At 33.9% G+C, this 23,922-nt stretch overlaps 1 protein-coding gene across 1 annotated transcript; it reads left to right on the top strand.

Moving 5' to 3' along the window:
- The first annotated feature begins 132 nt into the window (after positions 1-132).
- On the top strand, positions 133-23,329 carry LOC133173311 (proline-rich protein PRCC-like). The gene is made up of 8 exons (XM_061308303.1): positions 133-202; positions 322-548; positions 2,813-2,973; positions 8,051-8,110; positions 9,844-10,371; positions 18,685-18,750; positions 19,720-19,920; positions 20,890-23,329. The coding sequence occupies exons 2-8, from the start codon at positions 365-367 to the stop codon at positions 20,974-20,976; spliced, it is 1,287 nt and encodes a 428-aa protein (XP_061164287.1). The 5' UTR covers positions 133-202; positions 322-364; the 3' UTR covers positions 20,977-23,329.
- Positions 23,330-23,922: the final 593 nt, after the last annotated feature.

Genomic DNA, 23,922 nt, shown 5'->3' with positions numbered 1-23,922 from the left:
CATGAATGAAACATCTATAATATAGCTGTACTTTATTAGTAAGAGACAAAAAAACAAAAAACAAAAACAAAACAAAACAAAAAACAAAAAAATCGGGCGTGGTGTACGGTATACTATAAAACCCATCAATGGCGGTCGATTTCCTTCGATATTTACTTTACTATTTTTAACTTTACAATAAAATGGCTATAAAACCTTAGGGGTAAGGATTGAACTCCAATTGTCTATATTTGTTAGGTATTAGTAACCATATAAATTGAAATTTACTGTCGTTGCAGTTTTTTTTATCAGTCATTTCACCATATTCAACCTTCATTTCAGCAAAAACCGATCGTTTCGGCGTTTGATCGAGATTTTGGAAATAATGTCTCTGGTAGCTTATGGTGATAGTGATGAAAGTGATATCGAGGAAGGGACAGGAGAGGAACATCACGTAAAAAGTCTACAGGAGGATGTAAGATTGACAAAAAAAGAAGAAATATCTGATTCAGAGTCGGACAATGAAACGAGAAATGAAGATGATGATCTTTTTCATGACAAATTGAAGGGTAATATATATTCTGTTTATTTCCTAGTTATCTATGAAAAGCCAACGGGTTCAAAATTTCAACTCTGTAATTTTTAAAATGTACACATATTATGCACACGTAAACCTTAATTTGCAAAAGTCTGTAAATCATAATCTGCCAATTGTTGTATCACTATATGTTATAGTTTGTCCTACGGTGCTGATATCACCACTTTTTGCATATATACTCAATTCTTATTATAGCCAGGCCCATAGGAAGCAACTTCACTTTGAGGGGGCACAAGTCACACAACCATACATTTTCAGTTGGGGGGGGGGGGCACTATTAAGTACCAACCAAAATTCCTTGACAAGCAGAAAAAAAGAGGTCATCAGACATTATTATTGAGGGGGCACAAGCATATATTAGCAACTGATGTTTGTTTTGAAATTAAGGTCAAGACTGGGTGATATTTGCATTCACTGAAGGCTGATATTTTATAAAACACATGCTTTATTCTTGTTTATATATAAATTTAATTGAGTTATTATAGATATGATGTTTTTTACTGCCTTATATAAACACAAGGATTCTATTTACAGGTTGTTGGATATCTAGGAATTATCTTGAAATTTTATAAATACAGTCGCTGTTGCTGAAACTTCTTCATATATTTTTAAATTTTTATAATCAAGTAAAATTCTCATTCTGTAAGCTGCACCCTTATTATCTCACCTGAGCTGAAAGCTCAAGTGAGCTTTCTGATCACCTATTGTCCATCGTCCATCCGTCTAGCTGTCCGTCCGTCCATCTGTAAACTTTTCACATTTTCAACTTCTCAAGAACAACTTGGCCAATTTTTACCAAAGTTGGTACAAAACATTCCTGGGTAAATAGGAGTTTAAGTTGATAAAATGAAGGGCTAATCCCCCTTACAAGGGGAGATAATCAAGAAAAGACAAAAATAGGGTGGGGTCATTAAAAAATCTTCTACTCAAGAACCACTGGGCCAGAAAAGCTGAAACTTATATGGAAGCATCCTTGAGTAGTGTAGATTCTAAATTGTTCAAATCATGACCCAAGGGGGAGGGTGGGGCCCCAATACGGAATCAAAGGTTTACTTTGGAATATATAGGAAAAATCTTCTTTTCAAAAACCACTGGGCCAGAAAAGCTAAAACTTAATTGGAAGCATCCTGGGGTAGTGTAGATTCTATATTGTTCAAATCATGACCCCCTGGGGGTAGGGTGGGGCAACAGTAGGGAATCAAAGTTTTACATTGAAATATATAGGACAAATCTTTAAAAATCTTCTCCTCAAGAACCACTGGGCCAGAAAAGTTGAAACTTATATGGAAGCATCCTGGGGTAGTGTAGATTCTAAATTGTTCGACTCATGACCCCCGGGGGTAGAGTGGGGCTACAATACGTATTACAAGAGGAAAAATCTGGTGAAGAACAGCAGGGCCAAAGTTTCTCAGGTGAGTGTTGTGGCCCATGGGCCTGTTGCATTTCTACCCCTCGGCGGGGTTCTTTCTAATGGTCAGTTTTCTAGTTGTGTTTTATTTTACACTTCTGTGGATCCTTTACAGTGTTGTACTCAGGTGACCGTTAAGGCCCTTGGGCCTCTTGTTGTTAAATTGTAAAACATCTGCAGCAATGCATTGATTCTTAAAAAGTGACACAATTATTTTCTTGTGAACTATTTCTACATAGTACATTTTGTATAAAACATCATAGGTTAGAAATGCGTGCCTTGAAAATTATTTTCGATCTTGTTTTTGTTTCCCCTTTCTTTGTTGTTACTTTTTTTTTTTTTTTAGCTGGAATAGGTCTTGACTTTTCACTTTTAGTCATTTTTGCTGACACAGAGTGATGATGATTTTATTTAAGAAAGGTGGTGCTGAGACTTTTATAATATTGCATGAGGGAAAATTTTTATGTATAGTCTGTCCCACGACTGGAACGTCACCACTTTTTGCAAGATATCTCAAAATATATAAATACCTTGGCCTTCAACCTAGGTTTGATTGATTTTTTTCCAAACTTCCTGCATTTCTGCATTCCTGCACTGGTCAACCAGTGTATTGACACGGCGGCAAATTCAGTCTAGGGGGATTTAACATTGCCAAAATGGATGCCACTTCAGAGGGGGATCATCATTATTCATGATTTTACATACATTTCTGATTAATAACATAATCTGTTGTAAAATCTGAATAGGAGCAGAATCTTATACTATTGTACAACAAATTTTCAATTTGAATACTTTGTAATGTTAATGTTCTTGCTATTTAATTCTAGCTTTGCCCGAACCAAAGCACATACCAGCTTTTAAAGGATTGGCAGAAATTGATGAACTAGAAGATGAGGTGAAACCAAGGCCAGCAGAGCTTGCTGATGCCCCCAAACCTCCTCGTAAGAAACCTCGCCAGCCTGTCAGGATTACAATTCCATCCATTCCAGTATGATTAATAATTTTCCTTAAAATGATCTACAGCATTGATTTTGATAGTGTTATCTGTTAGTTCTTACAGATGTAGAGGATATTTCTTGTCAAGACTGTATCTTTTAAATGGAATGGGTTTGAGCTTGAGTTTATTTTGACCAAAACTGTTTGTCACAAATGCTTGGGGAGAGAGTGGTTAACTGAGTGGATGGCTGCATGAGTAGGCTGCATGAGTAGGAAGGTATGTAGTCAGTGGATGGTGGGTTAATGAGTAGTTGGTTGAGTTGATGAGTGAGTGCATGGCTGGGTCAGTATCAGTGAATTGAGGGGTGAGTTAATGGATGGGTGGGGGAGTTGGTGGGTGAAGTGCTAGCTGCAGATTTGAAGCTTCTGGTCTGAAAAAATTGGTGGATCGCAGATCCTCACTTAAGCCCGCCCACCATGATGATGATACATATGTAACTAAAATGTGAAATGCCAGACATGAGATGTAAACAATATGGCGAGTGAAATACTGCAAGGACATTTCAGAAGACTTTTCTGTGATTTATTTATTAAACACCATAAACCAGAAAAAGGGTCATGACCCTTATGAAAGACACTTTTATCAATGTTGTAATGTTGTCAACCTATATGCATATGGAGGCAAGAAATCATCAAATTATTTTAGTCCTTCTCCCAAAGTTTTCAAAGTCAACATTGACTTGAACTTGCAGATGCATGATGCAAAAGATGTTTGACAATGTACATTGCAGCTGCAAGGTTTGGTACATTTATGTATACAGTCAATTTTCATAATTAAATTTTTTCCATGTAAGAATGTGAAAATTTAACGTTCCTAAAAAATGTTAAAGCACATGCATACAAAACTGTTCTTACACTTATTGGGGGGTGGGGGGGGGGGGGGGGTGGGTGGGTGGGGAGGTGGAAGTAGCACTAGCCAAGGACAGATTGTTTATTTTATTGCCTGTTGAGGACAGATTATTATTTACAGTAGAACTCGGTTATAGCGAAGTCCTAGGGACTTGTGAATTTACTTCGCTATATCTGTAATTCATTACATCAGTATAAAGAATTTGTTTAAGTATATATAATGTATTCGCAATATCCATCTTTTCCTTCAAGTATGAATACCAAATATGATCAGGGAGGTATTTAATACAAAATTTTACTTAGGGTACTAAATATATCTGAGGAATTGAATTTCAAATCTAAATACTTATAAAAAATAATGTCAGTTTAATATTTTGAAGTTTAAGATATTGAAAATTCATTATAAACGATGTCAATTGCATTATCTTTAACCTATATGGGACAGAAAATCAGTTTGCTATATCGGTAAATTCGTTATATCAGAGTTCATTATAACCTTAACATTTTCCTAGGATTTGTTAAGAATTTTGCAGGGGATCCCAAGAAACTTCTTTATATCCGTGAATTTGCTATATCCATTTTCATATGAAAAAATTTTATTGTATTTTTAACATTTTCAAGGACAAATTATTTAGATAAACAGGAGGCAAAATCGCTCACATGAGCACATTGGCTAGGAAGAAGCAGAACTCAGTTCAGTATTGAACGGGGGGGGGGGGGGGGGGGAGGGGGGGCAAAATTACACTACCTCAGGATGCTTCTATATCATTACTACTAATCATGGCTTTGCTGTTCTTAAATAGATTTTTTTTTAGATTTTTTCCCCCTATGTTTTCCTGTGTAAAACTCTGATCTCTCATTGTGGCCCCACCCCACCCACCCTAAATTTGAACAAATTTGAATCTATACTACCTGAGGATGCTTCTATAATACTATGACTAATCATGGCTTTGCTGTTCTTGAGCAGAAGATTTTTTCAAGATGATTCCTATATGTTCTTATGCAAAACTTTGACCCTCTGTTGTGCCCCAACCCCTGGGGTAATGATTTGATCAAACTTGATTTTACAATACCTAAGGTTGCTTCTGTATAATTATGACTAATAATGGCTTAGTTGTTCTTGAGAAGAAGATTTTAAAGACATTTCCTATATGACGTGTATGATCAAGTTCTTACAAGGGATATATAGGTTTTCCTTTTACTATGTCTGAGTTAATGATTGGATTGAATTGGAATGATTATTAAGACAGCTCTGTCTGAGGGTATATCACACAGCGCTTAAATTGTCTCCTATCTAGAGAGGGAAGTGGATAAGGTACTACTTGCACAGTGTTTCTCCCCTAGGTGCCCATTGATAGATTAGAATCGAGTGTCTTTATGAATTAAAGAAACATTTCATATGATTGAGCAGAGGGTTTATGAACCTTAAGAACAGCAAGGCAATCAGGCACCTAGTATCGGGGGGGGGGGGGGGGGGGGGGGGGGCTGGCCCCTCCCCCCCCACCACTTTTTTCCAGACATAAGTTTTTTATAGGAAATGTTCATTGAAAGTCCGGTTGCCCCCCCCCACTTTTGGTTGCAGTATTGTCAAATAAGGGTAAAAGGATTTTCGAGTTTGCACAATTTTCTTTTTTTTTTTTTTTGCTTGTCAAGTTTTTTTCAGGTAAGTTGAAAATTTTTTCCTCGGGTTGGCCCCCCCCACTTTCAAAAACGATGCTACGTCACTGGCAATTATTAGTAATATTGATATGGAAGCATCCTGAGGTAATGTAAATTAAAGTCCCATCCCCCTCCCATTTAATAAAGAACTGATTTCTGCTTCTTCCTAACCAATGTGCTCAAGGTGAGCGATGTGGCCCATGGACCTCTTGTCATAAATTACCGTATATACTCGCCTATAAGTCGGTCCGCCTATAAGTCGGTTGTGATTTTCGAGGTTATTTTGGAGGGATTTGCCATTGACCCGCCTATAAGTCGGTACAACTTTTTGCCAGAATCGGTGGACAATTTCAAATCAATGCTCTAATGTTTTAACATGTGTTTCAAATAATATTTTGAGAAATTACGCCGATATTTTATCTCTTTTTTTTCTTCTCTTATAAATTTCATATCAATACTCTGATGTATTTACCTGTGTTCAAATAATGTGTTAGGATATGACACCAGTAATTAATATTTTTATTTTTCAACAAATTAAACCACTACCATTTTAGTTTTCTTTTTATATTGTTTTGTTTAAGCGTTAAATCCCTTGTCTTCTATATTTTATACACCGATCTCGATCATAGGCGGATCTCGGTCTCTTTGGCATGGTGATGAACTATGTAACGAGTCTAGCAACATTTTAATGATATTTAATTAGGAGGTGCTTAATGTCCAAGCCATATCTATAGTTTTTAATAACTCTATGTTTGATCTATTATTGGCAATTATTGTCTCTTAATTACCTGTATCCCTTACCTGACACCGTGTTTATTAAGTGGCTCGCGCCCCGAGAAAATTGTGTACCACACTTGGGAAGCATTTTCATAAACAATTGAGTTTTAATAGATTTCAGAATAATATTCTAATATTCTGAATTATTTTTTAAGAATATTATATCTATTGTCCAAAACATTGCAGACAGTACATATGATTATACATTAATGCTGAACGTATTATATCGGGTTCGCAATTCAATTTTACCGATAAACGATAGATCTACAGTAAGTCACAAATTTATGAAAGGAATATTTTTGATAATAATTAATCAAATAAATAATATACACTTGAGATCAAAATAAAATCATTAAAACATGTAAATACTTGTATTTTATATATAATCTTAGAATACATAAATAATATAATATGTCTAGACATTTCTTAACGATAATCGTCGATGTTATGTAAAAAATACTACATTTTGTCATCCAGAAAAATACCAAGCATTTGATGACTCGCCTATAAGTCGGACATAGAGTTTTGGACCAAATGTTAACTCCCAAAAATCCGACTTATAGGCGAGTATATACGGTAATTGTGTTTTCCGTCCATCCTTTTCCAATTTTTTGCCCAAAGTTTTTTTGACAGGAATCAAGGAACACTTTAAAGTTTCAAAAGGATTGGAGTAAAAGCAACTAAGAAAGATGAAATTAAAAAGTTACCACCTTTTGTCAGTTTCCTTGGCAACAGTGGCCATTTTGAAAATTTTGATTAAAGATTGCACATTTTCAGTTGGTGATCATTATGACAGTGGAGTTTCATAAAGATTGACCAAGACATCTTCAAGAAATTGTGAGGACAGCATTATTGGTCGAACAATAGCAATATGTCTCCCCAACTTCGTTGTTATTTTTTTTCCGACAGCATTTTTGGATATGAACTAATACAAGATAAAATTAAACATGTCACAGGTCAATATTGTCTTTTAAAATTGAATTTCATGTCTTTTTATGCACAACTCAAGTGGTATTTCATGAAAGTCCATATTTAAAACAAGAATTTCATGAAATGCTTGTTTTGTGCTAACACGGAAACCGATTACGGTGACAGAACGATGAAATACCGGAAATTCCTGATTTTTTTCCTTCCAAAACTTAAAAAAAACTTTAGGGTTGGGTGCAAAAAAAAAAGGGTAGGTTGGGTAGCAGGAAACAAAACTATTATTTTTTTTGGCCTAAACTTAGTTTGGGGAACATAATAAGGGGTTGATGAATCCTTTTAAATGAATCGAAGACATTATTGAAAGTTTGGTATCTCTATGATATACAGTTTGGGAGGAGTAGCGATAACAAGCTTTCATTGCTAAGGTTTTCTACTTTATTTCTTTTGAAAACCACTTCTTTTATCAATTCATCAACGTCCCTAAACTAAGAATTGTACAACCTGTATGAAATCTTACACAACAATCAGGGTTATACCTAAGAAATAAAATAGCAGGGGACATTAAAACAGTAGAAGGGGTCTCCAGTTTCTCCCCTAACAGGAAGGGGGGGGGGTTGAGGAGGACCAGAATAACTGGGGGGATTATGTCATTATAGGGGGGAAAGTTCTCCAGGTCTTGGGGACAACCCTGAAAATGATGCAACAGTTAACAGTTGCAACCATTGCAGGAAAAAAATTACATAACCCAATGACATGGGTTATATATTTTTCTGCATAAACAAATTAAGAAAGCATTTTATTGTAAAACATACCTCTACTGTCATTACTTGTAAAACATACTGTCTTCAATGTTTCAGGATCCTGATGATGATGAAGGTCCCTGCAAGAAACGTTCAAAAACCAGCAACAGTTGTAAGGTAAGATTCGAAAAAGATAAGGCCAACTTTAAAATAATGTTTGCTTGCCCTCTCCTGACTCAGTATGAGAAAAACTGAGTCGGTAGGTAGGTGAGAAATTTTTTTTTCAAAGAAAATTTCAAAATCAATGCTGAATTTTCAAAATCTATTTTCCGGAATGCGTAAAAAAAAATAATTGCTTCCTGGAGGTTAAAATAGTTTTGAGTCGGGCCATTTTTAGCCAGTCAGTCAGGAGAGGGCAACCAAACAATTTTTTAAAGATTGCCTAATCTTAAGAATAATTTTCCCTTTTAGTAACTTATAACCTTTATGATGAAATATATAGAGATAACGAACAGTATTCAATCTCAAAAGGATATTCAAACAATACAAATCAGGAACAGAGCAAACATGGACCTCTTAAACATCAGAGGTGGGATCAGGTGCCATGGAGGAGTGAGCATCCCCTGCCTACTGGTCACACCTGCCATGTGTTCCTTGTCATGATCAGGAAATAAAGGAAAAACCTGTTGGACAATTCAGTGGGTAATAGCCTAACAATTAGTATTAAAAAATATCAGTCAGCATTTGAATAAATGATAGATTGTATTTGCTGACAAGGTCATTTTATCAACCATAGAACTTAGGAAATGATGACTTAAAAGTTATACATAGGAATATATAGGAAAAATCTTTCAAAATCTTATTCTCAGGAACAACATAGCTATGATTAGTCATATTCATATGGTAGCATCCTCAGGTAGTGTAGATTCCAGTTTGTTCAAATCTTGACTCCCGGGGGTAGGGTGGGACCACAATGGACGATCAAAGTTTTACATAGGACTATATAGGAAAAATCTTTTAAGAATCTTGTTCTCAAGAACAACAAAGCTATGATTGGTCATATTTTCATGAAAGCATCCTCAGGTAGTGTAAATTCAAGTTTGTTCAAATCATTACCCCTGGGGGTAGAGTGGGGCCACAATGGACAAGCAAGCTTTACATAGGAGTATATAGGAAAAATCCTCTTCTCATGCAAATCAAAGCAAAGCTATGATTGGTCATTATCTATTTGAAAGCATCCTCAGGTAATGTAGATTCCAGTTTGTTCAAACCATGACCCCCTGGGGGGTAGGGTGGGGCCACAATGGATGAGCAAAGTTATACATAGGAATACATAGGAATTTTTTTTAAAAAAATCTTCTTCTCAAGAACAGCAAAGCCGTAATTAGTTATATAGAAGCATCCTCATTTAGTGTAGATTCAGATTTGTTCAATTCATGACCCTGACCCCCAGGGATAGGGTTGGACAACAATGAAAGTTCAAACTTACAGGAAAAAAGCTACAGTTCGGCAAAGAAATGTGTAAGCATCCTAAGTGTAGATTCAAGTTTGTTCAAATCATACCGCCCTTTTTTTAGGGGTAGGTCAGGGCCACTTATGCATTTATACTTTTTAATACTGAACTAATTTCTGCTTTTTTCTTAGCCATAGTTCTCAAGTGAGTGATGTGGCCCATGGGCTTCTTGTTTATGTTGCATTACTAATGAACCCTGGGTGAGGCATTTATGTCCTGTGGACATATTTCTAGTTTAAAGCATTCTTTAAAAATTCTTCAATTTGTCTTAAAATACTTCAAAACTCTAAAAAAAAAAATACAATTTTTTTTAACATGTTATATCATTTAAAATTGAAATAAAGTATGAATGTCTGCTTAAAAAGAAGATATAGCACAGATTTATTTCAATTTCCAGAATAAAAGTGGACTATTTGCTGTACTACCGCCACCGATTCATGCCACCATCAAAGAGAAAAACAGGGCATTAATTCCTCATACACTGACAAAGAAGCAAGTTCCACAAGCTATCCATGTAAAGTCCAGCTCATCCCCAAAGGAGGCAGTTGGTCCCCCCAAACCAGACCAACATGACAGTGATAGTGAGGGGGAGGATCAACCATCAAGTTTCTTTTCTTTGGGTTCGGATGACAATAGAAAAACCCTTGTATCTGGATTTTCATTGAAGAAAATGTCCCTTCCTCCTCCAGTTTCAGCTAATGCTAATGAAAGTCAAAACTTTATTTCTGGGGCCTCAAGGCCCACAGTTAATGTGACACTGAACAATGGAGAGCCTTCATTGTTTAGTGGGAGTACTGATCCCCAATATGCCCCCATACAATTTAAAGAATCTGCCCAAAATGTGTTCCATTCTTCCTTTTCTGAACCAATTTCTATGGACACTTCTACTACAGAACAGTTTGATGAACGATTTATTGAATCTGAGGTCAGTTCACTGGATATTTTGTTTCTGTAGTTTCTTTTTTAAGGTTACCGGAATCAGTTGGGTGATCTATTGCTATCTATTTTTGTCTTTTGTGTGCATCATACATAAAACTTTTTACTTTTTAACTCACCTGAGGTGAAGGCCCAAGTGAGCTTTTCAATCAAAATTTGTCCATTGTCTGTCATTGTAGTTGTTGTCGTTGGCATAGTTTTTGTTGTTGTAAACTTTTTCTCAATTTTATCTTCTTTCCTAGAACCACTGGCTCAATATCAATCAAACTTGGCACACAGTATCTGTAAAGCTTGAATAAGTAGTAAGGTTGAAATGCTTTATTTTTATGTGTCACACACAGATATTAGGGATGGAAATGGTTAACCAGTTAACCAACTAATTGTTCAGAAAGATCGTAACCAATTACAATTTTCATAAGTGGTTAATCAGATTACTTCGTAAGGCCATTCCAAGTTTTTTCTATGTTTAGCGTCCACGTGCGCCTAGGTTTTTGACACCCAATATCAGAAAAAACAAACAAAATCAGGAGTCCTGAAATTGATTATTCTGGTCAAAATCTTTGAATTCTGTCAAATTCTCTAAATATTTGTCTATAATATGTCATGTTAGGTTAACTTTAAGCATTTGATATCCTGATTTTGCTTAAGAATAGATCTTTCTATTAGAAAAATAGATTAATGAAATCAAAGCCTTTGATTGACCCCTTTTATATGATTATAAATTCTTTGTTTTATTTTTTGGTTTATGTGTTTTTTGCAAATAGGTAGGTAGGTTTTTGAAAGATGGGTGGACACTAAACAGAGAAAAAACTTGGAATGGCCTAAATTATATTTTTAAGTATTTTTTTCTTTAATATCAAAACTATTGGAGAGTTTGTTTAAATCTGTAATTCTACTCAACAATACTTTACAGCGTAAAAGTTCTAGTGTTATATATCACTATTAAACTTTGCAATTCATTCCATGTAATGCCTCCACAGCCATCAATGGCTTGGTGATACTTTAAGAGGATAAACATTTACAACCAAAAGGACAAAATGCTTAAGACCAAACAATCCTCACTTTTTAGGTCACCTGAGCCAAAGGCTCAAGTGAGCTTTTCTGATTAAGATTTGTCAGTTGTCTGCCATTGTCTTTCGTGTCTTTATCGTCAAAAACCTTTGACATTTTTAGCCGGGCTTTGCTGAAAGCAAAGTCCTGGCTGTAGGCATCGTGATCGACTGCCTTACTATAAATAGCACATGTTCAGAAAAGTAAACAAAAAGCCTAACAGCGTCAAAGCAGACGCTTCCGATAAACAAAATAGTCACATTGAAAGACGATACTTAAACAAATATTTTTTACATCTCAATCTACGGAATTGTTAATTGATCAATATTTTTGTTTGAGAATTAAATTGAAAGAGAAATTAAATATTTACTTTATTAGGTTAATCGTGATATAACAATTTGTGCACATACGCTACTGAATGCATATTGTAAGCGAACTATTTTCAATAAGCGCGGGCTTTTCCACAGGTTGCCTATATTTCATATCGTTTTCGTCGATGTTATGTGAGTGGTTATTGCAGCCCGGAGGACCGGGCTGCTCTATACATATAAGTTTAAGTGTTGGTATATGGGGATTGAGGTGGGAGAAGTTATTCAGAATTAAAGGTTTTCTAAACATTAAAAAGATTGTTAATCAGAATGTTCTTTCCCTTTATAAATTACAAGATACCAGAGACATATAAAAACCATATATGTCTCTGGAGATACACAATATATTTACTTCTATAAAGTGAATCTGTAAAAATATATATGTTTTTCATATTTAATATATAAAGTTGCTTATCATTTACTATCGAAAATACGACAGGTCCCTTTTTTTAGAACATCGAATTTTACTTATCGCATAAAAACGTAAAAAAGTACTTTACACAGTTTGTGTTTTATATTCTTTAAGTGAAAGACATTTTTGAAAAAATAGGTGATGCATGTGTCTGGTTTTAAATTATATTTTATGCAGCCAACATTTACTTGAGGAATTGATAGAGTTTAAAAGGGCATCGTTTTTGTTCGATTTTCATCCGACTATAAGTTTTCAAAATATTCTCGACTATCGTCCCAATCATTTAGACGCATGCCTTTTTCACACATATCGAAGCGGTTTGATGATCAAGACTCATTTCCATTGCTTACTTTATTTATTTCCCGGGCGACAATTGATGGTTACATCAATGTTTTCTTGTATTCTCTGTTTTGTCTTTCAGCAAAGAAATAGATAAGTAAATTGGAGTTTAAAGAATTAATTAATGTGCGTTATGCCTGAATTAGGTCGCCTGACAATTGTACATGGTGTATTTGGTGTATCTAGTCGGCGATAAAAGTACTGTTTGTTTGAAACTTTAAGCCGGAATATCTCTAAAAATATGTGCATTTCTTTAACTATGAATTACATAAATTATTAAACCAATATGAATATAATTTTTTTAAAAATTAAATTCTAATTCAAATATATCTAAAGAAAAATCAGCAAACCATATGGTTCAACATTCTTTTTAAAAAAAAGTTTGGCAATTGACAGACAAACATTTTTTGTAAAAAATTAATTGTTTTCTTAAAAGTTAAAATTAGTGACCTTAAATGTTTAAATTAGTGACATTAAATAAAACAAATGACTTATATATTCTCCTCACTAGCCATATGTTATTGGTAGAATTAAAAAAAATTGTATGACATTTTTTGTTCGTTTACTGATATTATAGCATAGTTAGTCTGAATTTACGTCCGTGATGCATGTATAAACAGTAAGCTCACTGACAATGTCGTGATATCTGTAATTGTTTTTTTAAGATCAGTATAGCATTAAGGTGTCTTGAATGGCAAGAAATTTAATGTAATAATGAATTTTAAAAACATCGGTGGTCATTTATCATGTTTATCAGATGTAATTTGGTACGATACCGTGTTAATTCCTGCTGATATTTTCAGGGTTGATCTTGTGAAAACGGCTTAACAGGAGACAATTTATTAAATTTTTCCTTTCAAAATAATTGCAAAAAGATGATGATTTTATGATTATATTAACGGCATAAAATAACAGCAAACACCGACTACTTGCAGCAAACAAGTGCGCCGCCATTACGAATTCGTAAAACAAAGAGACAGTTATGGATACTCGTAATTTTCTGAAAAAAAAAATGTGTAGGAGGTCAGTCGGGTATAACCGGAAACAAACAAATTTTTTTTAGCCTAATGATGTATGTATTTAAATATTCATGAAAATTAATCTTACAGTGGTAATACTGGTAATGCTGTAATGTTTTCAATATATTACTACTCAAATAAAAAAGTTAAAATTTGAATGCGTTTAAGAAAAGGGTTTGAAAATACGGTATTACTTCGATAACCCTGAATGCAATTAAAATAACTTTCTCCTTTCTAATAAATAATTTCGAACAAAAATCCTTATGATGGTTAAGATCTTGTGTTTGTATGTTGTTTAATGTCCCTCTCAAGAATTTTTTCACTCATATGGAGACACTACCACTTGCCGGTGGAGAGCTCCAAATTTTGTCCTATACTCGGCACTTACGGCCATTGAGCAGTGAGGGATCTTTTTCGTGCCAGCACCTATTGCGACACGGGACCTCGGTTTATACGGTCTCAACGGAAGGACCGGTCTCCACGTCCCACAGTGGGATTCGAACCCGCGACGTAAGGATTAACTCCTTACTTCGCCACTCTAGAGCAGACGCTCTTACCACTGCGCCACGCGAGCGACTAAGATCTTGTGTAAAGGTGATGTAAATGAAGTTCAAAACTATTTGTTTTCTTTCATAATATGAAATAAACAATGCGATTCCATTTGGTTAATATTTTAATTTAATAGTATTAATTTAAATGACTGGGATAAAGATTTATATTCTGTGAAGCATGGAATATAAATAAATAAAAATGTAAACTTTAAGATAGAAATTTCATGTGAATATGTTTATGTATAATATATAAATTATTTATACCCATTTAACAATCAATTTAGCGTTGAAAATTTTTATGCTTACAAATTCAGATCAAATTTTTAGTGAAAAGTCAATGGTATGTTTTGAATGTGAAAATTTTGTTCGAGACTTCTCACCTTGGATTCATCTCGCATGTGCTCCCAAAGCGCTTTACAGTATATTGAGCGTGCGCGCGCATTCCAAAAAAAAAAGGTCTTACTACATGCAAGCTCTCAAGGGTGCTGGGAAATAAAAATCGTTTATGTTAATATATAATTAAAAGAAAACAACATATAAAAATGTTCATTAGTCTTTATCTAAGTACAACACATTATAATTTTTCAGAAAAAGTTGGTTAGTCTTTGCTTCAAAACTTCCTGTTCAGAATGAAAAGCCATCTATGTATAAGCCATAAAGACTGAATACATCATGATTTTCTCAGGCAATGACCATTATGGCCGAACCTGGAACTAGAACTAGACTCATATTCATGTCATAAAGATTAGATAATTATAATTTTCGTGCAGCTGGTTTCCTAGAGGACCAAAAATAAAGAATATTTCTTTTCTGATTAATACAGGCATGTAGTATCATTATCAGAAAAAAGGAGAATTGTCCAAACCCGAAAATCCTTTTCCGTTGGAGAAGGAGTAGGGGTGGGCTACAACTTACTTTCACATTTCGAATTTCATTAATTCATTACCAAATTACCGTACTTTTAATATGCCTACAATAAAATTAATTAAAATTAGACTGTCCATTTTTGCTTTTAGTAAATCTGTTCGTCGCTCGTGATAAATACCTGGTTTATATTACGAAGAGTGAGATGAAAGTTCCAATTTAAATTTGATTGCGAAGAGTCATCAACCTTTCAATGTACATTGTCCATTGTAAAAGTTTATGTTTGAAAAATGGTGACACCCCTAGTTCCTCCGATACTATATATGTGCCTGTATGAATCAGCAAAACCACTCAAAGTGCACTGTTACCATGCATAACCATTGTGAGCTTAATGTTTAGAAAGGTATAAATGTATTTTCATTAAAAATATCACCAAGTCCTATCCTGGGGTCTTAACGTTGGGTTCTGGACCGTAAATTTTAATTATTGGTAGATGGGTTGTTGTTAATCATAATCATACAAACTCTACCTGTTAAATATCAATGGTCAGAAAGAAAGATTTTCAAATATGTACTAATTTAGGATTAGACAATACTAAAGCCCGGCTTTCAGTACTTTCAGTACTTTGATTAGTTCATTTGAGTCAAAGGCTCAATTGAGCTTTTCTGATCACATTTTGTCTGGTGTCTGTCTGTCTGTAAACTTTTCACATTTTTGACTTCTTCTCAAGAACCACAGGGCCAATTTCAACCAAACTTGCCAAAAAGTATCCTTGGGGATTCAAGTTTGTTCAAATGAAGGGCTACACCCTCTTCCAAAGGGAGATAATTACAAATAAGTAAAAAATTCATGACATCTTTTAAAAATCCCTTTTTAAAGAACCACTCAGCCAAAAAAGTTGAAACTTAATGTGAAACCATCCTCATGTACTCTAGATTCAAATTTGTTCAAATCTTGACCATGGGATAGGGAGGGGCCACAGTGGGTCATCAAAGTTTTACATAGGAATATATAGGAAAAATCTTCAAAAATCTTTTCAAGAACAGCACAGCCACGATTGGTCAAATTTATATGGAAGCATTTTCAACTTGTGTTGATTCAAGTTTGTTAAAATCATGACCCCCCCCCCCCCCCCCCAGTAGTAGGGAGGTGTCACAATGGGGGATCAAGGTTTTACAAAGGAATATATAGGGAAAAAACTTTAAAAATCTCCTGAAGAAGAACACCAAAGCCATGATTTGTCATAATCATAAGTCATGAAAGCATTCATTTCTCAAGTAGTATAGATTCAGGTTTGTTCAAGGGAGGTGCCACAATGGGTGTTCAAAGTTTTACAATAGAATAGAAGATAAATGTATAGGAAAAAATCTTTAAAAATTTACACAAGCCATGATTAGTCATAGAAATATTGAAACATCCTCAGGTAGTGTTGATTCAAGTGTGTTCAAATCATGTCCCAACCCAAACCCCTTTCAACTAAATGGTCATGCCCTCTTTCAATGGAAGATAATTAAGATTTTTTCATTTTCGACCCCATTTGCCCCCCCCCCCCCCAGTGAAATGAAAATTCCCAAACCTTATTGCACATCTACAAGACACCATCAATCTTTTTCCAAAAATCGATTAGGCTACTGCATGAAATGTAAGAGGATTTCTGGGTACCAGGGTCTTTCCTTTGTTATACATACAGACCAGTAGAGCTACAGTCTCATCAGAGATTTCTGGTTTTGTATATAAAACATAATTTTTGACCCCCATTTAATCCCCAGGGTGAAAATTCTGAAATCTTATTGCACATCTACAGGACACCATCAGTCGTCTTCAAATAGATGATTAGGCTACTGCATAAAATATAAGGAGTTCTGGAAACCAATGTCTTTTTGAATAAAAAATGTCATTTTTTGACCCCCATTTGACCCCCAGGATGAAAAATGAAAATTCTGAAATCTTAAATCTTATTGCACATCTACAGGACACCACCAATCATCCGCCAAAAGATGATAAGCCACTGCATAAAAAGTAAGAAGAGTTTTGGGAGCCAGGGTGTTTTTGTAAAAATGAAAATTCTGAAACCTTATTGCACATCTATAAGAGACCACCAATCATCTTACAAAAGATGATTAGGCTACTGCATAAAATGTAAGAGGGGGGTTGGGAGCCAGGTCATGGTAAAAAAAAAAACCCCATCATTTTCGACCCCCATTTGCCCCCCAGGGTGAAAATTTAAAGTCTGAAACCTTAATGCACATCTACAGGACACCACCAATTATCTTTCAAAAGATGATTTGGCTACTGTGTAAAATTTAAGAGGAGTTTTGGGAACCAGGTTTTTGTATGGTTAATAGAATAAGAGAATTATGCAAGAATTTTTATTGTATGATACAAAAAGTACTTTCTTAGTTTTAATGATCAGGTAGACCTGTAAATAGTAGATAAATAAAAATGAGACAAAAGTAGCTTATCTTATTAAATGTTCTTCAAAAACCAAGAGAGGTTAATGTGAGAGGTGATAATATGGGGTAAAAAATACAGAAGCACTTATAGTTTGTTAATAGTCTGCATGGTGATAGTGATAAGTGGAGGACAGATAACAACTTAATTTATGAGTTGTTACTGAATACTAGACTAATTATTTCATTGATCCTGATCATCTATTTCTCTTGCTTTTGGGCAACAAAGCTTCATTTATCAGTTTATTTTACACTCTATGGATCTTTTAAATTGTTGTATTATACTCAGGTGACTGTCAAGGCCCTTGGGTCTCTTGTCATTTTTAATTTCGATGAGCGGTGTTGCCATGGTTACTAAAAATAGAATTTTTTTTGGAAATTCTCCTCCTCCATTTTTTTCCCTATTGCAATTAAACCTGAATCTGAAAGAGACTAGATCAAGTATCATTATTTTACATATTGCTGTTGCCATGGGTTCAAGTTTAAGTGCTACCTTTCTCTACCTTTGTTGATTAAGTAAAAACCAGTAGAGCTACAGTCTCATCATAGACTTCTATTTAAAATAAATATTTGTAAACACTTCATTCCACATGATATTTTAAGTGTCTTTGTATGAATTAGTTATGGTGATGAAGTAGGTAAGGGTACAAAACATTAAACAAATTAAAACATAATTAAACAATCTAGACAAATTGATTTAATCAGTATGTGTTTATAATTACAAGAAATGTGAAGTCTGAAATAACAAAAAGTCTTATGTAGCAAGAATTTACCATAAATGTACTCTTCATTAGATGCAGAAGCATCTTATTGCTTACTGTTACATCAGAAACATTGCTAACATGTATGTCATCCATTTATGTAAGTTGAATTGATGTGTCATAAAAAAAATGCTTGGATAAAAACAATCTTTTGTTTCTCCTGAAAAGTGTCAAAATTTTATGTAAAAAATGATAAAAGTGAGAAGATGACAAAATGATAATTTGATATAAATGAGAGAATGTGAAACAAGTCTTTGAAACTTTGAGACTTTATCAGATGTACATTAGATAACAATAGACAAGAACTTTACAAAAAGTGTCAGTCCTGTACATGAAAAAAAAGAATTTTTTTTTCTTTCATAATTTTTAATTAATTAGCTCATAATAAAGTTATTTTTGCAAGGTTTATTTTCATTTGCAGTAACAAATTACCCTTTGCAGAGTATTCATGTCAATATATATTTTGATTATTTTTTTTCTTTGTACAGAGACAGAAAGGTCCAACAGTTCTGAATGGGGAGGAGGAGTTCCAACAGTTGCTTCAGAGTGATGAGGTGAGGGATTTGAAATATTATAGTTCATACTTGTACCCAAAATTTATTGCATACTCTTTAAAAAATTATTTCTCTGCAATTTTTAACTCTATTGGTCAGAGACCAGAAGAGCTTATGCAGTAGTGCGGTGTCCTTCATCCATCTGTCTAGCTGTTTGTCTGTTCATCTGTTTCCAATGTCTGTAAACAATTATTCAAAATACTACTCCTCCCACAGTTTTGCTCCTATTTCAGTATAACTTGGCATACAAGTAGAGTACACTAAGATACATAATTCTTTGTATGATTTTTATATTTCGATGAACAGTGTTCCCATGGTAACTAAAAATAGAGATTTCTGTGAAATACTTTCAAAACGCTACTCCTCCTACAATTTTGATTTCATTAGAACCTTGCACTGAGATATATAACTCTGTTTACAGTTTTAGATTTTGATGAAGTGTTGCCATGGTTGCTAAAAATAGTAATTTCTGGTAAATTCTTTTAAAATGTTACTTCTACAACAGTTTTTGTTCAATTGCAATTTAACTTGACTCACAAAAGACTACACCAAGGATTGTTATTGTATTCATTGCTGTTGCCATAGTTTTAGTCCAAGTGCTATCTTTCTCTACTTTTGTTAAGTAAAAACCAGTAGAGCTACAGTCTCATCAGAGACTTTTGGTTTTTAAATCTGCTTTGATAGGAATTTAAGTTTGTTACAGCTCTGCATGGTTCAGTCAAGTCGAATAGGGTGTTTTAAATGACCAATCTGTTGATTGCCTAGTGCCCTCTTATTGAGGAAAGTTTTGTCCTTTAATTTGATTACCAAGAAAAGTTGTCACACATCTTTGATTATTTTGAAAGGTCAACAAATATATAGATGGTACTCTGCATTCAAGTATATTTATCTTATAAACCTTAGTATAGTAATTTTTCATTAGAATTAATTAATATATACTGGTTTGTCTATTTGATTTGTGCATTTCAGTTCCTAAGAATGCAAGGTAAAAAACAGAGGGGGAAAGAAGCCATAAATATTGTGGATGTCAACGCTGGTGATTTTATCAGCACTGTAGATGTCACCAAGTCCTTGACAGAGGAACAACCAACTCATTTGTCTCACAAGAAGGGTGAAGGGCCAACATCTAATCAAAAACGAAAACACCAGATCACTTACTTAGCACATCAGGTAAATTAAGGCAGTATCAATAGATCTGATGATTATCAGATAGATGTATTTGTTTAAAATGAAATAGATGAAGATAATATTCCCAAATCCAGTAATAAAAAAAAATGGCAAAAAAGACAAGACTCCTGAAAACACAAGCATCCCCCCTGTCAACCAGTTATATATCTGCCGTATGCCCTCTATATTGATAGTGAAACAAAATCATATATAGTCAAATTGATACAAAAGCAATGGCCTAACAATTGGTTAGAAACACACGACCCAGCGATAGGTTGTATTAGCAAACAAGGTCATTAAATTGATCCAAGAATCTGAAAATGCTACATGTAAGTTCAATGATATAGTCCAAAAATACCCCTTGTAACATGAATTTATTTGTTAGAGCCTGCCTTAGCTTAAAATTTGATCATACTCAGAACATGCTTTTGCATACCGAATCAGTTTGGAGACATAAACACCATGTGCAAGTGATAGTGGAATATTATTGCATAAATAAGGAAAGTTTGAAGATGGAGAAGCCAAAATCATCCCATTTGTCTTACAGTTATTTGTCAGTTGGTCATACGTGTGTATAGTCAGGAAAATATCCAAGTATATGACGAATGTAGCTGACTCAGTCACCATGTACTGTCTTTAACTTCAAGTTCACTGGAATATATCAAGTTGACAAATGAATGAAAATCAATATTGGTCATTGATGGATCCTACTCAAATTTGAACCCATACATAACTCAGTTTTATAGGCTAACACTGTCATTAAGTGACATATATTAATAAACTTATCATCAAATCTTGACAATAATGCTGTTAGTGACCATGTAGTCAGAATATTTATGACAAGAATTTTAGTTGAAATAAGGTGTTTTAGGTGACAAAAAATTATGTTTTTGCTTTGGAAATGGAAATTAAATCAATGAAAGTATTAACAATACTAAGATTTTATAAAAGCTCTTGTATATATATTTTCAGGCCAAGGAGCGCGAGATAGAATTGAAGAATGAATGGTCACAAAACAGACTGACAAGAAGACAGACTCAAGCCAAGTATGGATTTTGAGGAGAAAATATAACTGAATCATCAGTTTCTTTTCCATTGTAACTTGTAGAAAGTGATTTGTATAGATATTCTGTAATTTCTGTTTGATGACATACATGTACAGTAAAACTTGTCTAATCCAGATACCACTGGTTCCAAAGAAATTGGCCAGACACTCCAGATTAATTAGACAATATTTTAAACAAATGAATCTACTAAAAAAAACCAAGTTTACATCATATTAGGCAAGATTTCGGAATACACAACATCCGGGCTAGATAAGTTTTACTTTACAACTTATTTTTGAATTATGCTGTTGTTTGTAAAGAGCTAAGCCCAGGAAGGGTCAAAAACAGCCTCAACTCAAAAATTAATGTTCTTTTAGCCACAAATAGAGTAGACTTTGAGCTTTTCAAAACTGTTTTCCTTATTTGGATATCTTTTATACTTTTTCTAAAAGAGATTTTGCAGTATGGCATTGTTTTGAAAGAAAATTGCAAGACGAACGTCAGTTTGTAACATAACGTCAGGTAACTTCATGGGACTATAAAAATAACAACAAGATTGTATAAACATGAATTGAAATTATATTTTGAGGAACTGACATTTATTTTATTAACATGATGATTAGTTCATGAAAATGTTATCTAAAAACGGCAGATATTGTTTTCAAATTGTGGATATGATGCAGTGACGCTAATAATTAATATACATTTTAAGTATACAGTGGGTCAAACGTCTGTAGGCTTGAATGCAGTTTTGGCAAAAAAGAACATTTTTTATGCAATAAATATTGATGAAATCTTATTTTAATTTATTAATTGCATCCAATTAAATATATTGCATAAAATCAGCTATTATTTAATTGGACATATTTTGAACATGTAACTTGTTAAAATTAAATTCAAGCATAACATATTATTGCAAGTAAGCACAAAACAACTGTTACTGAATTAAATAAAAGCATGACAATGATGTATAAAAACAGTCTCAACAATCAGTTTACTTTTGTAGTATATGTATATATATACACTCTATTTTTTTTCCAATACGTCCATGAAAAAAATCTTAACAAGGAAAATCTCTTTACTTATGTACTATTCAATTGACAATATGTGAATTTTTAATGAACGATTTCATTTTGCATAATATTGTTGTAAAGATGAACGTGAGAGAAACCTTCATTTCTGATAAGAAAGATACACATGCATTGATACTAAGTCTTGTATATAAATATGATAGCAAATATATACATGTATTGTGAAACACGTAATTTTCTTAACAACTTATTTTTGTAAAAAATCAAAAAAAAATTCAACAAAGTCTGTTTTTGAGGTATATAATCTGAAAGTTTAATAATGCAAATGTATGTGGAAATGGCATTTTCAGGAGAAGTCAGTCCTGTTTAATTACGCAAAAGTCAAGTTCTCTTGAATTAAAAGTGATTTCTAGTAGTATTACATGTTCAAGAAGTACAGTACATGTATACATGTAAATAATAAATTAATCATTCCTCAACCACACTTTCATCACTTTTACTGTCATTACCAATCTGTGGCATATTGCTGGCATCTTCCAAGTAAGCTTCCCAGTTTTGCACACCATATTTAAATGTCTGTGTTATGTCGTGCATATCCGAAATACCACAGGATGGAAACTATATGTGCACAGACACCGACTACCCTCGCTCCCGATTTGAACTTGCAATACCAAGCAGTCACTTGGATTGTACTCAATCCACAAAATGTAAACATTGGAAGCTACATGACGACTCTGTATTTTAACTCGAATTAGGGATTCATCCTCTCGATGGACGAAAAACTGACGGTTCCCTTCCATATTTTCATGGATATAGTTTGAGCTCATTCTGATTTGTTATACGCCACATGTGATGTTTCGTAGATTTTCTTCATTGAGCCTAGGAAAGTCTTTAAGATTATCACTTGGTTCTTACCACACAGCAGTGGGTTTTCCTAGGTTTTCATCTTCAAGTCGTTGCTTTAAAGTGTTGATCTTTTGAGAGAGAGATAGAGCATCTTGGCCGCCAAAGCCTCTTCATCATCTTGACCTGTAATTTACAAAATTAATAACAAAATGTTAATATTGTTACTTAATGTCAAGAGAGAAGTGGCTACCAATTATAACTTATACACTAGACAAAATTGCTAAGTGGTGCACTGAAGAAAATTAATATTTTACTTTTCAAAACTTGTTTATGATGTATTTGATATATAATTGTGTTACTTAAATAAAAAATGAGGCATTTAAATGTCCTAACTGATAAATAACTACAATGTTTACTGAAACGTAACCATTTCATAGAAAAAATTAAAATCGTGTCCATACTTTTTTGGAAGAATAAATTTCTATTTTTTCTTTGTGTTTGTGTTCTTTATGTTTGTACTAATTAAAAACTCAGAAAAAAAGTAACACCGTATGCGGCGTTTGACCTAGAAGAGCGTGTTAAAGCAGGCAGTTTGGTGTCTGCAGGGGGTTCCTTTGGAGAAATTTGAAAAAAAAAAAATAAAAACAATTAAAAGATTATTAATTCTTCTAATGAAAAATTGTTGCAAAAAGATTAACAAACATAAAAATGTTTACTATAGATAGCCACGGCATAAAGTAAGCAGCACACGATAATTTCAAGATTGTTTCACAAAATTGGGGCAACCGGAAGTTGGGTGGATTTGGTATGGACACCAAGGCACTGGGTGACTACTAGGCGATATGGTAGTTAATAACTGTATGTTATTTGATTTTTAACTGGGAGACTGCTTCCGTGGCAACCTCACGGACCACCTTTGGTGATCACCAACTTCATATCTGGGCAAAAACGGTGCGCAATGCAGATCGGGAAATTGGTTTTCGTGCAAGAATGTCATTTAAGGGTCTTGTCATGATACCAAGACATTTGTCAATCTCACTGTTTTGGAAAAAATAGCATATTATATATATTAGTACCGATCA

The sequence above is a fragment of the Saccostrea echinata genome, unplaced genomic scaffold, assembly GCF_033153115.1.
Source record: "Saccostrea echinata isolate AGI-Se365-2 ecotype Australia unplaced genomic scaffold, CSIRO_AGI_Sech_v1 ptg000002l, whole genome shotgun sequence".
Taxonomy (NCBI): domain Eukaryota; kingdom Metazoa; phylum Mollusca; class Bivalvia; order Ostreida; family Ostreidae; genus Saccostrea; species Saccostrea echinata.
Note: the sequence above shows the minus strand (reverse complement) of the source record. Positions and strands in the feature narration are given on the sequence as shown.